This window comes from Cyclopterus lumpus, chromosome 1, assembly GCF_009769545.1.
Source record: "Cyclopterus lumpus isolate fCycLum1 chromosome 1, fCycLum1.pri, whole genome shotgun sequence".
Lineage (NCBI taxonomy): Eukaryota > Metazoa > Chordata > Actinopteri > Perciformes > Cyclopteridae > Cyclopterus > Cyclopterus lumpus.
In genome coordinates this window covers 14,992,051-15,007,240 of record NC_046966.1, presented here as the reverse complement: position 1 = coordinate 15,007,240, position 15,190 = coordinate 14,992,051, and the positions used below count along the sequence as shown (strand labels likewise).

At 38.2% G+C, this 15,190-nt stretch overlaps 1 protein-coding gene across 4 annotated transcripts in view; it reads left to right on the top strand.

Moving 5' to 3' along the window:
- LOC117730462 (glutamate receptor 2-like) overlaps nucleotides 1-15,190 on the top strand; it is a 46,181-nt gene that overhangs the window by 6,224 nt on the left and 24,767 nt on the right. For all 4 annotated transcript variants that reach the window (XM_034532189.1, XM_034532195.1, XM_034532212.1 and 1 more), the window contains exons 2-12: nucleotides 3,528-3,668; nucleotides 8,154-8,393; nucleotides 8,574-8,695; nucleotides 10,433-10,507; nucleotides 11,254-11,307; nucleotides 11,984-12,142; nucleotides 12,860-13,027; nucleotides 13,847-13,951; nucleotides 14,052-14,159; nucleotides 14,390-14,453; nucleotides 14,836-14,978. In XM_034532189.1, coding sequence (XP_034388080.1) covers nucleotides 3,528-3,668; nucleotides 8,154-8,393; nucleotides 8,574-8,695; nucleotides 10,433-10,507; nucleotides 11,254-11,307; nucleotides 11,984-12,142; nucleotides 12,860-13,027; nucleotides 13,847-13,951; nucleotides 14,052-14,159; nucleotides 14,390-14,453; nucleotides 14,836-14,978 — 1,379 coding nt within the window. The remainder of the gene's footprint in view (nucleotides 1-3,527; nucleotides 3,669-8,153; nucleotides 8,394-8,573; nucleotides 8,696-10,432; nucleotides 10,508-11,253; nucleotides 11,308-11,983; nucleotides 12,143-12,859; nucleotides 13,028-13,846; nucleotides 13,952-14,051; nucleotides 14,160-14,389; nucleotides 14,454-14,835; nucleotides 14,979-15,190) is intronic.

Here is a 15,190-nt window from a genome sequence, read left to right as displayed (position 1 = left end):
GATGATTCAAAATGTTTGCATTTGATAGCTGGTCCTGGGAACTCTCAGCATGAGGACCAAAGAGGTGGCAATGCAAGTGAAGGAGGCCATTAAAAGGCTGATAAACTACACAAACAAGCTGGCGGATAGCAGAAACCTTAGGACTGACCAAATCAACAGTTTGGTACATTCCTAAAAATAAGGAATGTACTGTCAATCTCACCAACAGCAAAAAGCCAGGAATACCACGATAGGCATGTAAAGTAGATGTAGTATAATTATTTCCTTGGTGAATAAAAACCTCTTAATAATGACTACTGAGGTTAAAGAATACTGTTAAGGAGAGAGGCGTGTCTTTGTCAAAGACTACAATCCAGAGATTCCTTCATGAGTCTGAATATAGAAAGTTTACAACAAGGTGCAAACCACTGGTAACACTGGGGAACAGGAACGCCAGATTTTGCCATAAAACATCTGAATAAGCCTGATGAGTTTTAGATGAAGGTTATTTGGAAGATAGACTGTGTACAAATAGCTGTAATTCATAAACAGGTAATGCCATATTTTTGTTATATCCATTGAAAGTATACACTTCAACCACATATTGACTGCTTTATTTCAAATCTTTTGCAGTCGTGTGAATAGGCAACATTTGAAACATCGTGACAAATACTTATGGCCCCGACTGTATGTTAGGTGAAACCCACTCAGTCCGCTCTTTTTTTATTTTATTTGGTTATTATTTAGGTTGCTGGTAATTTGGTTACCCATTTGTATGTAGTGAAGAAGGTTGTTTTGGCTGAACTTATTTATAATTGAATGGTGACGGTGATGATTTTTATATTACCTGTCATGGCAGATAGTTTGTTTACACAGAACCATCTCAGGAACTGTCACTGAAATACTTTGCAGGTGATTGGACAAACCGTCTGTCAATCAAGCCAGAAGAATTTTAATATGATATGTGACCCTGTGATCCTCACTTGAGCTTGTGATATGATGAGAATCCAGCTACCATGCAAGTTAGCCGTTTGAAGGCTTTATATGAAGACTCTTATGTTTTGAAAGCAAAAAACACCCCTTTGACAAAAACACATCGGTTTCTACACTTACTGTTGTGTCTCCCTGATTTTAGCTGTTTTTCCAATATCAATTTTCACAAAACCTCCTTTGAATGTATTATCATTTTGTGGGTTTTTGTTTTGGAAGCCTTTTGCCATTTTCCGTGCTGCAGCACCACTCTCCACTGTCAAAGAAATCAAACATTTTTAAGGATAGGGACATCAGATTACTGCATACAGTGTACATGTTGAAATAATTTAAAAAAGTTATTCTTTCATGTATATAATTATTTGTCTAATGTTTTAGGTTTTTGCCGTGGAATCGTTAAGTATTAGTATTGACATATTTAGGAATTGTATCATAATGAAGTCATAATATTGGTATTATGACAACACTACACAACACATTGTATGATTTTATTTAACCTTTAACACTAATTGACCCAAACTGGAACAGGCCCAACATGAGCCAATCAGTCATTATGCCCTCTTTGTCTCACTATGATGTAATGTTTGGGAAATGAACATTATTTTGACTAAATTATATTTGTTAAATGTTTTGCTTCCAATTTCTTGATTCCACTTTTAATACACGATATATATGGATATGTGAAAAATGATTCTACCATTACCATATTATGGTTGAAATGTAGAATAATTATCTCTATAAAAACATTTGAAAGTGGGCTATGAATGAAGGAGCCCACATGACGTCCTGACAAAGTTAATGGCCGATTATTACTAGTGGCCTTGTTTCTGATGACAGAAGCTCAGTGAGCATGTTAAGACTTGTCAGTCACAGAAGCCAATAATTCTGCATCACTCTGAGCAGATACTCGCCTTGTATGGCCCCAGCCTCCCTACTCAGGGCCAAAGATCGTGTGTGTGTCGAAATATGAACTCATTCTGCCAGCTCCACCACAAGTGGTTCAGCTAAGATGAGGTAGAATCTTTTTAATTGACGTACATGTTTTTCTTCCTCTGTTTAGAATTTGGTCTTTAAAAAAAATAAATCAAAATGAACACGTCGGTCTGTCTTGACTTGTTATACAAGTGTGAAATGCTTTCGCTAGGCGACTCCAAGAAAGAAAAGAAGTAAATATTAAAAGTCATCTCAAATGTAATAGAACAACATATGATAACGCAATATAAGTAGCAATGACATATCAGTCACTGAGCTAACCACTTTGTCTCTAGGTTCTTAAATCTAAATTTAAAAAAAGTCAAAAACAAATGTGAAATAAGTCATATTTGTAAAACAGTTGAGATAAACAAATACAAATCTCAAATCTGTACTCCCTGGTGAACTGATCTTCAGCATCTCCAGATGCTGTGGCTGGGACACTGGGACTGTGGATGCAGTCAGATTGTTCTGAATATCCACAATGTACTATTAAAGGGATCACTAACTAATATTAAACATACATTTAAGTCAAGAAGAAAATAAGTAAGCAGTAAATAACAATGTGTGCCAAATTTGGTGAGTTTCCGAGCATGTCATAATTTTAATCAGACAGTTGTTTGATTTTGATGAAATATGACAATTTTAAGCTTTGATTTGGTTGCTTTTCCTCTTCGAAACATTTGTCAATCTTGATGTGTTAAAAGGATTTCAAAAAAGTTAATTACGGGTTTTACTTACATTTTTTTTAGAGAAAGCATGCTTTTTAAACCTGTTAGTGGGTTTTAGGCTTGTGTAAAGACTCTGACTTGTAGTAGTTGTTGGTTTTGTTTAGAAATGCAGAATTGTAATTGTATGGAGTATTTATTTTCAGACAATTAAGCTAATATAGCTAATATGTGCTAATATCAGTCTAGCACTAATTATTTTTACAAATACAGTAAACTTCCACAGCAATATACTGATTTGTTGCCCAGGGAGAAAGCCCTCAGACGCCTTCCAAATATCGTGTTTTTTTGGTTAATATTTTGACTTCTGTAAAAAATGAATATACTTTGTAAAACGTGGCAACCTATATACTGTATACCCCCAGCTATATAACTGAGATAGGATACAGCTAATGATTGTCTGTCTATAACAAATTATTAATTCCTCATTGCATCGTATGCATTTATTCATTAATTTCTGTAAAGATTATTCTCAAACTGCTTTTACAACACAATAGTTTTTTCTGTCTTTTTCTAGCCATCCTACTGCACATATTCCTCTGCATTTTCTATCATCCATCATTTTTGTTGTGTACCTTCTGCAGTAAAGTACATTGTTCTGTTGCATTAAGACTCCAGAGGAGTTTTCATGGTATCCACCTCACTTAAAGATGCCACTTGGTCGTTGTTGGAAATTAAACTAAAATGCTGCATTACTGATTCTGTGGGAGAGTGGCAAAACAAAATGAGAAACAACTGTGATATTGCATCATTATGGTGTGCAAAGTAGCAATAGTTACAACAGTGTATTCTTGTTAATATAATTGATATTGTATAAATGTCTTTCTAACCATGGTCTTGTCTGTGTGTCTGTCTCAGGTGGTTTATTCCCCAGGGGGGCAGATCAGGAGTACAGTGCATTCAGAGTTGGCATGGTTCAGTTTGGGATGGCAGATTTCCGACTGACTCCACACATAGATAACCTGGAGGTGGCCAACAGCTTTGCTGTCACTAACTGCTGTAAGTATCTTTTTTATTTAAATATTTTTCTGAACCCAGTTTGATAAACTCCAGATTATCAATATTTGATCTGGTGTCATTCTACATTTGTTCTTATTGTCAACAAATCTCATGATGAGACTCAAACCTATGTGTTATTGGCTTTGACTTCAGCTCCCTGTCTGTGGCTCTCAGCCTCAAGCTCCTCGGTTCATAACAAAGATCTTAAAAAACACCTCAAAAATATAAATTTCAGATGGATTTTCACATCGCAACAGCAAAAATAGCACTGATAACCTTTATAATTTCTTTCTTAAGAAGAGACTGTTATATAGACTGTATACATGGACATCCTCAACGCTCACCTGACCCAACAAAGCCCCCGACACTGCCACGCTGCATGTAAAGTGTGTGCAGACCACAGTGGGAGGGTGTCTTCCTGTCTGCTTATAGGCTTGGTAGTTGCACTCACAAAGCCAGGTGTGTCTTGAATAGGGCTCCACGGTCAAACCATCCCAGAAGCACTCAAACAGCCGTTCGATGTGTCTGATGGGGGCCGTGAATTCAACATAACATGCACAAACTAGACAAACCAGATGTAACATTTTCTCCCGTTTCCCTACATGAGGTATAGGACAAAAAGCATCCGGCTGAATAACCCTCAACCAGAAAGATCTCCTTAAGTTCTTTGGAACAAAAGAGGGATTTGGTCTAAGGGTAGCCCTGCTGCGGTCACTCTAAAGAAGCAAGCATCTGGGGTCCACCTACAGGGCTGTTAGTTCACGCACTCTCTTAGCTGAGGTCAGTACAAGCAGCAAAGCTGTCTTGAGCGACAATGCCTTCAGTAAGGAGCGCTCAAGAGACTCAAAGGGACCGCTCACCAAAGCCTTGAGCACCAATGGCAGTTCCCACTGCAGGGAGGAGGCACGCATCACTGGGCCTCCTCCCTGGGCGTGGTGTCCAAAGACCGTTTTTCTTTGCCAAAACCATTGTGGCAGTAAAAAATGGTTGCTGCACACACTAACAGTGGCAATAACAGAGAAATGGTGGTCTCAACAGAGAGTACAGTGGAATGAGTGCTCGTGATTGGAGGAGAGTATTACCTGTAGACTCCAGTAGAGCGCGGAGCCCATGTGAGTCATAACCATTCTACTCTTTTAATTAGATTTATATATATATATTTTTTTAATTTATCGATATGTACTGCCTGCAAGAGGTATTGTTTTTGTCTTCGCCAAACAACCTGATCAGTCCCGTTTTTTGTCCTGAGGAAGTAAATTCACATTTGGTGAAGATTGATTAGAATTGTAGGTGCACAAACAGAGAAATAGTAAGGGTTTGGTTAGACTGAGGTAAGTCTTTTAACATCTAAGACATAACCTTACCCATCAGCAGTATAATAAAGTGCATCAACTCGTGTGTATACACAATAGATCACTGCAGGATTGTGTTTTGGTGAAATGGACCGAAGCCACAGACCTTTGACACGAATTTGGTGAGATAAATATGTATTTTTAACTGGGGCAGTGTAGGGTCATGTTACTTTTCAAATGCAGTAACTGTGTAGCAATGAGAATGAGGACTCCATGCATGCAGTATTCTCTGCCTTCATCAGAGTGTGATGTAATGATGGCCTGAGGCTTGAAGCTCTATTTAAGTACAGAGTATTGTGATAGCAGTGAATGCATGCAGTCCTCTTTTCTCTTTTTTTGCACCGGCTACAAATATATAAAGATGTTTGGGGGAACAGCAATAATCAAGAATACCTGCATGTTACAGGTTCAAATTATTTTATACATTTTTAAAACGAAATAACATTTTGTAAAGCAGCAACATAAAAAAAAACTGCCAATGAAGTGCTATAAAGCTTTAATGAAGCAAGGGACAAGACGGGAGGCTCTATTTTGGTGCTGGTGCATGGTGAGGAACACGGCTTTATATTGACATTTTACTTAGCTGAGCTGGTTTGGTGTGTTGCTGTAGTGGAGAGGTAAAATGGTAAATGGACTTTCAATTCAATTCAATTCAGTTTATTGTGTATAGCCCAATAACACAAATTACAAATTTGCCTCAGAGGGCTTTACAATCTGTAGACATACGACATGACATCCCATGTCATACACCCATTCACACCCATTCATACACTGGTGGCTGGGGTTACAATGCAAGGTGCCACCTGCCCATCAGGACTAACTAACCACATGCACACACAGTAGGCATAGCTTTTGGGAGACATTTGGTAGACAAGACACATATACATAGAGCTAGTCATGGTTATAGGTTAGTGTAATAGGGATACTTGTAACAGGGGGAGGTTGGAAGGACACATACGCTATTTAAGGATTGTAACAGTGAATAACGACCTACCCGGCTTTAAAGTAACAGTGTTGTTCCATAATTTCATTGTCTTGTGTGATGTGGTTCACTGTAGGCTTTATCTTTCAACCTGTTTTCACTGCTGAATCTGTTTGATGTCCTGCATATGTCCTTTAAACCCATTCTGTAGATCTTTCAGTTTGCTTCTCTCTGAAATTGTGTTTTCGTTTTTCTAAAAATGTGCAGTGAATGTGTGGGCTCAATGGTAGCAATTACCTAGTGTGTTCCTCTGCCACCAAAATAATTAAGTCATGCAGCCTTCAAAATAAACGCCCCCTTGCTTCCCCCACACAGCGCATTTGAAACTGGTCCAAAAGGCCTTCTTGAGCAAATAGAGCACTTGTTTCTTTTAGTTATTCACCTTATAATTTCCTCTCATAATAACTATCTATAAACATAATTCCTGTTTCGACCACACTATAATGACCTTTAAAGTTGGTTATATTAGTTCAGCACAGAAGGTGGACAGTCCTTGTTATTTCTGCTGCCATTGTAGATGGAATCTCAAAAATATAATTACTATTTCCGCCGTCCACCACGGGGGAAATAACCATTAGTTCTCGCAAAACGTTACGGGTCTCTCCGATGGTCTTTGCTCTACCAGCTTTTTTTTGCTCCGCTCCGCGCTCAACTTAACTTTAAAAAAAAAAATGTTATACTCAAACATCTCCGCGTCTTATTGGGTGGTGTAATAATTCGTTGCCAAATATTTTAATAATTGATTTTTATCGATTTTATCAATTCGTTGTTGCAGCCCTAATTGTTATGCACCAAATCACCGAGACAAATTCCTTGTATGTGTATGTAAGATTACTGGTGGTTGAGCCATGTTCACATATCAAGATGTCAGCTCAAAGTGTGACATAAATCTATGCATTATGACAGTATATAATGCACATGAACGAAAAGTTATACCCAGGGAGATGAAATTAGACTTTGTATTTCTAGAGGAAGAACAAGGTCATTGAAGTAGGGCAACCAAATATAGCTGTAGACAAAGGACTGTCTGTGTACGCCCTTTAAATTAAGAAAAGCACATTACACATTACAGCAAATATCAGCTCCCTCTGATATATATATATATAAAACTACTTTAAATATTTGAATAGGAAAATAGCCCTCTTTTTCATCAGAGATCGGTGACAATTACTTACGACTTATGCTGGCGTGCCTACGTAGCGTATTGAGAATAATGATAGAGCTGGGCAAAAAATTGTAATAATGTTTATGTCATACTATTTTCCAACTGATTATATTTGAGAGTTGCACATGTCATACAATCATTTTTAGCCATGCTAGCTCGAGTGTTAGCGCTGTCTGTTGTTCGGTCTGTCAGACTAAAATATGTATTGACTTGACTTGTCTTAACTGTCAAGTAAAGACAAATGTAATTATTTATTTTCTAGCCTTTTCTTGTTGTTTCTTGTTTTGCATTACATAATCATAGTTGATGTTGATTTTGCTATGTGCTTGTTTCTTTTTGAAAAAATGTGAATTTAAAATTCTGAAAAAATGAAGTGACATAAAAGGCATCAACGATTATGAAAACAGTGCCTGTCACGTGATATGTTAAGTATGATGATATGCATGGTGGTGTGAGGAGGGCAGTGTATGGCAATGACAATATGATAGCTGAGCTGTTCTCCATAGCGAGAGAGAGAAGAAAGAAGCAATACCTATTATTATTATTACAATACTCACTGTGGCCTCCGTACTACCATCTCTATCACTACCTTGTAATAATAACGATTATGATAATACTCAATGGGATTTTGGCTGTCCCACAACTGATAGGAGGAAGCTTGCCTGCTGCATTAAAGAGTTCTGAACTCAGGACCGTTTGCAGTCATTTACAGATGTTATCCTCATTCATTCACACTCACCCTAAAAATAATATCCAGGTATTTGACCCTTAAATTGATTATCAGCTGTATATTAAAGGTTAAGCAGGTAAGTATTATGAAGCTTTGGAGCACAAGGAAAGAATTCCTTTGTCACTGCTTTTAATTTTTTATCTAAATGCCTCCTACTTCCTGTGTCTGAGTTTGATCTTTTATGTTAGTTTGTCTCCAATTAATGTTTTATTAAAATCTCTCTCTCTCTCTCTTTCTCTCTCTCTGTCTCTCCTAGTTTGTTCCCAGTTCTCTCGAGGTGTCTATGCTATTTTTGGCTTCTACGACAAGAAGTCAGTAAACACCATCACATCCTTCTGTGAGACATTACATGTCTCCTTCATCACACCGTCTTTCCCAGCAGAAGGGATGAATCAGTTTGTTCTCCAGATGAGGCCAGACATCAAGGGGCCGCTAGTTTCACTAGTTGAGTACTACAAATGGGAAAGGTTTGCCTATCTCTACGACAGTGATCGAGGTAATGGAAATTCCTATACATAATAACTTCTAACACAATTGTAATTAAAGGACCCTTTGGTATTGTTTTTGAAAGAACCAAAATGGGTGCTGAGTGGAACGTACCGGGTTGTATTTCTGATTTAGCTACAAAAAAATATCTGTGGTGTTCTGATTCAACTGCGTGTGTTTGTGTGTGCAGGTCTTTCTACTCTTCAGGTAATACTGGACACTGCAGCAGAGAAGAAATGGGTCGTCACAGCAATCAACGTAGGAAACCTCAAAGATGAGAGGAAGGATGAAGCCTACCGCTCTCTGTTTCAGGTACTGATATTCTGTTCATGGCACTGCCCACTGTTGGTACTCACACCAAGATAAACACAGGAAACATTCAAACTACTTTCAAATTTGGTTGGTATAATCCTTGATATAATACTAATGTGATGCCAAAAGGTTCGAAGGAATAGTCAATACCTCGAACAATGATGTCATAGATCTTGTGACGATACGGGTTTGGAACTTTTCGGAACTCCTACAAGGATTTTCATGGAAACAATTTTTTTATGTTTTCTACTCAAAGCAAGTCTACCATGTTTGATTTTTGTACGTTGGTCCTTTCCAGGAATCTTAGAAACAACAGCTACATATCACTTCCTTAATTATCAATATCCTATGAAATGTGTGAAATAAAGCGTTAGCGGTTCGTTGTGCAGTGAGGTGAAGCATTTTTTTGTTTTGTTATTGGTTTCTGGGATTTTAAGGGGGTCTACATTGGTGCAGTTACCCAATTTAAGTGACAAAAATAGCACAAAAAAACTCAAGCACAGCTTCCAAAGTTTGTCATTGACCTGGCCTGTGGTGGCAGGCAGTATGCAGTATACAGTGTGCAGTGTGCTGTATACAGTGTGTAGTATGAAGTATACAGTGTGTAGTGTGCAGTATACAGTGTGCAGTATGAAGTATACAGTGTGCAGTATACAGTGTGCAGTATACAGTGTGCAGTATGAAGTATACAGTATGAAGTATACAGTATGAAGTATACAGTATACAGTATGAAGTATACAGTATGAAGTATACAGTGTGCAGTATGAAGTATACAGTATGAAGTATACAGTGTGCAGTATACAGTGTGCAGTATACAGTGTGCAGTATGAAGTATACAGCGTGCAGTATACAGTGTGCAGTATGAAGTATACAGTATGAAGTATACAGTGTGCAGTATACAGTGTGCAGTATGAAGTATACAGTATACAGTATGAAGTATACAGTGTGCAGTATACAGTGTGCAGTATGAAGTATACAGTATGCAGTATGAAGTATACAGTGTGCAGTATACAGTGTGCAGTATACAGTGTGCAGTGTGCAGTATGAAGTATACAGTATACAGTATGAAGTATACAGTGTGCAGTATACAGTGTGCAGTATGAAGTATACAGTATGCAGTATGAAGTATACAGTGTGCAGTATACAGTGTGCAGTATACAGTATGAAGTATACAGTGTGCAGTATACAGTGTGCAGTATACAGTATGAAGTATACAGTGTGCAGTATACAGTGTGCAGTGTGCAGTATACAGTGTGCAGTATGAAGTATACAGTATACAGTATGAAGTATACAGTGTGCAGTATACAGTGTGCAGTATACAGTATGAAGTATACAGTGTGCAGTATACAGTGTGCAGTATACAGTGTGCAGTATACAGTGTGCAGTACACAGTGTGCAGTATACAGTATACAGTATGAAGTATACAGTGTGCAGTATACAGTGTGCAGTATACAGTGTGCAGTGTGCAGTATACAGTATGAAGTATACAGTGTGCAGTATACAGTATACAGTGTGAAGTATACAGTGTGAAGTATACAGTGTGCAGTATACAGTGTGCAGTATACAGTGTGCAGCGTGCGGTGTGCAGCGGGATGACTCATGCTCGACTGCACCTCTTCTCCGACTGCCAGCCAAAATCTTTTTACGCCTCACGGAATTAACACATGTTGTTTTCAGAGGTATGTTTCATGCTGCAGGCCTGCACAACATGAAATGAAATATTTATCTGTTTTTTAGGACCTGGAGATCCGTAAGGAGCGACACATAATCCTGGACTGTGAACAAGACAAAGTCAGAGACATCATGGAGCAGGTTGATTCCAGTAATAATATCCATCCATCAACAAGAAACCTTCATTGACCTTTTCAACATCCTACAGATTCATCCTCTACAGTGTATTATATCTCTGTCAAATACATGACCATTTCCAGATGTCTTGTGGCATCACAAACTATTCTGCCAGATTGCATTATATATATTTTTTCTTTGTCGGCATCTGTACACCATGCTCTTACTTTGCTTCCTTTTCCTTAAAGCACATTGTATTTCTCAGGAATGGAATTTGCTGTTGTACTTAGTTATTATAGTTTAGCAGTGTTATTCTCTAACTAAGTTATGAACTAACTTCTTGCCAACTGCCCAGGAAGTTGATAGTTTATGTTTTTAAAGTTACTGCCTGATGTTGAGCTTGTTGTATGTTCAACAGGTTTTTTTACAAGCTTTTACTTTAATAATTGCTGCTGACAAATTCCACCACAACTTATCTTCCTCTCATTCTTCAGTATTGCAAAACTAACAGAAATATGACATGAACTGGATCATGGTTTTACTGTCCAAGAAAAACTAAGTGTATTTTGAGAACCCATTTGATTATCTTATGTAATTATAAGCTGAAAACTTTTTTTCTCAGCTCATCACAAGTAGATCTTTTGGAAATATGTTTTTCACTGGACAGCATTTATAGACTGGCAGATGTAAAAAAAAAAATACATTTATTACAAAATTAATTTTCACGACAGTTTTATAGTATTGACACAGGTGTACTCTCTTCCAATCAGGTGATCACTATTGGCCGGCATGTGAAGGGATACCACTATATCATTGCTAACTTGGTGAGTATCCATCTGCCTCTGATGCAACCTGACCAAACACTGCTATATATGACTGATAAATGAATATATATATATATATATACAGTATATATTACAGTCATCGACTGGCTGGCTGGTAGAGCAAATAGTCACATTCAAACAAGATGCAATAGGAGGGCAGGTAATTCGGCAGAGAACAGATTTACAAACTGTCTCACAGAAATAGCTGCAACAATGAAGCTCAACAAAGAAGATCTGGCAATGAGTCGATTGCTGGCTGACTGGTATCCAGTGAAGCAGTGGTCCCTAAGTGGATCACGGTCAAAAAGTATTTTAGAAGGGGATTATGAGCAGGTGGGCAAATTAACCTTTAAAAAGTTACTTTGAAGTGCAGCACATTTGTTGGCACATGCTTAATCTTTTAAGAGATCCATAACATGTCACACAAGGTAAATTCTGTATTTAGGTTTCTCTATCATGACTCAGCAGCCATGGACTGGTTGAGCTTTAGCAGCTCAATTAGTCATAGCCACATTAAGTAGACTACTTATTAATTCTCTATTCACAAGCTTTGTTGGTTGTTCTGTGGCTAATCTGCCTCCAGTAGGAGGGCTAAGCATGATCCTCGCAGGGGAGCGAAATATTTGTAAATACAAAATCATCAATTAAAATAACATTTCTGTTGTTTTTGTTCCAGGGTTTTGTTGACGGCGACCTCGCTAAAATCCAGTATGGAGGTGCGAATGTGTCTGGGTTCCAGATAGTAGATTTTGATGATCCTTTAGTGGCAAAGTTTGACCAGCGATGGGAGGCGCTTGAAGAGAAGGAGTATCCTGGAGCTGATACACGGATCAAAGTAAGATTTGGCTGTTCATCATTAGTTCATAGGCTGGATTGAATTAGTTGTAATTGTTTCAGGATAGAAAGATGCTGGGTAGGATTTAGATCATCTGGAGATAGTCCAAAGATCACATTGGTAAAATCATGCTAACATTAAGTTTATTAATATAACTCTTTATACATCACAAGTACTTATATGTTTTTGTTGTAAAGCACTTTGTGATGTTTGCCGTACAATTCTAGATGTTTTGGACATGATATGAACCATTTTGTTGGCCATATTTGTGTGCCGCTGCAACGACCAAGACACAGACCACTTGGTATTTTCCTGGCCGTAAAAGTGTCTTTGCCTGTGTGTAAAGTATTTTGGGGACCAGTGACAGGTGCACAATACACAGGTGGGAGGAGAGGCACACACATGTGGAAGGTTGATTTACATGAAGCAGCGCAAAACCAGTTGTTGGCATGTTGTTTGGAAACTGGGACTGCTGAGAATAGAAGCCTATTTCTAGCACAATGCAACTCTGTTTCCACCTTGATGATTTCATCAACAGGAGCAAACTAGACACTAGAAGCAAATCAAAGCAATAATAGAATGCTGCTTCAAATGCACATGAGTAGGGCTGGAAAATTCAATATGATACATTTCAATCTTTTCTATAGGTCGTCTTAATTCCACACAGCATGTTATAGAAGTAATGATGTTTTTTGACAATGTTTCTATGTCTTGCAGTATACCTCAGCCCTCACCTATGATGCTGTCCATGTGATGACGGAGGCGTTCCGCTTCCTTCACAAGCAGAGAATAGACATGAGTCGCCGTGGCAACAGTGGAGACTGTCTGGCCAATCCAGCAGTTCCCTGGGCACAGGGTGTAGAGATTGAACGTGCCCTCAAACAGGTAAACATGGATTAGACCTCCTCACTAAGAAGAGATGTGTGTCTACAACAACCATTACTGTAATGTTTGATTTAATTAATACAAATCACAATTGAACTCTCTAGACTGCAAGCATATCATTTTTGGGGACTGGTCCTTTAAGGAGGCAACGTAAACCAAACTTCTCTGTGTCTGTTTGTGAGTGTAACCGAGCGTAAGTAATAATAGTGGTCAGCCTTTGTGAGGGAGCCTACGGGTTATGACACTGTTTTGAAAATGTTTCTGTGTCTGATTGCTGGTGGAAAGCTCAGATGTAAAGGCTGTAATGCTGCGTTCACACCAAACGCGTTGCGAATATTCCTCTTGCATTGGCGCAGCAGGGGTGCCCATGCAGAGGGCTGCAGGAAAAAAAAGGCAAGATCATCCAAAGCAAAAAACCTGGTTCAGCATTATCTGGAAAGGCACTGTGGTGGCCAATCAAATAGCAAATAGATGCAAGTTCACATTCCTGGAAGATTACTTAATAATGTGACCACATTACGACAAAAGTTGAATTGACTGTAGCCGTGATAACTTTCCAGAGTTGTAAAATCTTGTCTCATAGCGTTATTAACAGCTGTACAGTGTTTTGATGTCTGATAAACCAAAAAGGTACTTTTTATACATAAAATATGGTTGTTATTGTTTTTTTCTTTAAACTCATTGAGATGCAGGGACTAATTTATATAGTAAAACACGTCTTGAATATGTGTGTGAACTTCCATGCAATCTAGAATGTTTGGGCGATCAGAAACTGCGGACTGGGCACTCATCCTGGTGTGTGTGTGTATTTGTGTGTAGGTGCGTGTGGATGGTTTAACAGGGAACATTCAGTTTGACCAGTACGGGAAGAGAATCAACTACTCAGTGACAGTCATGGAGCTGAAGAACAGTGGACCTATTAAGGTAACAGAAGAATCAATTTGCCATCATGACTACACTTATAGCATGTAGCTCTGTGATATGTGACCTATATGTGTCTGTGTGTTTGTGTGTGTGTTTTTAGATTGGCTATTGGAATGAGGTGGATAAAATGGTGGTGACAAAGTCAGACCTTTACCCCAACGACACGAATGGAATGGAAAACAAGACGGTCATCGTCTCAACTATACTGGTATGTTGTGCGGGGCAACTGAAAAAAACACCCAAAAATGTAACGGTCGAAATAACCAAATTTACACAACCTCAAACATGAGCCTAACTGGGCCTCTAAAGTTCAGTGTATTCATGATGTATTCTGTAAAGGTGTAGTCAAAGATATATTTCCACTACGATGAGTAATAAAGTTATACATTTTTTGTGTTGTAAATTACCAAGTATGTAAGTGTGTGTATGTGCATGTAGGAAGCCCCATATGTGATGCTAAAGAAGAATTCTGAGCTGTTTCAAGACAATGACCGTTACGAAGGTATGTTTCTATATTCTATTGTGTATATGTGTATGTTTCTTGAATACCTAATTTCATTCACTTTTGTTTCCAGTTTATTGAGTTGTTAATGCTACAGAAAAGCGGCTCTAGAGTCACATTTTTACAGACCTTTGTTCTAGTCACTCCCTAAAAAACCCACAATGATACATCCACAATCTAACATGGCACCATCTTACAGCTGTGTGTTTTCAGACAATTCTTCCATATAGTTTTGAATATGTTTTTAATTGTTGGGTGTCATGATGCATCCCCAAGAAATATTGGATGGGTAACTTATTATTAAGTATTCAACAGTAGTCTGTATTCTAGGACACTTGTCTAACACTTCTGATAATTCTGTTTATATTTTAACCGATGCTAGGTTACTGCGTTGACCTGGCTACCGAGATTGCAAAGCACTGTGGTATCCGCTACCAGTTAAGAATTGTGGGAGATGGAAAATATGGAGCAAGAGATGCAGAAACCAAGATCTGGAATGGTATGGTTGGAGAGCTGGTTTATGGGGTAAGATTTAAAACACAAAATGATATAATGTTTTTTGAACATTCAATTTTTGTAATGTTGAGAGCAGCAGTGAGGTGAACCAAATTCTCTGTTCGCACTGCGAGCGACAAAAGCAATAAATCAGCCAAGCATGGTCGGCTACATTGTCAGTGACGTAGATATGTTGTTAAATGTTGTTATATGTAACAGTATAGGATGAAACAAAACCATAT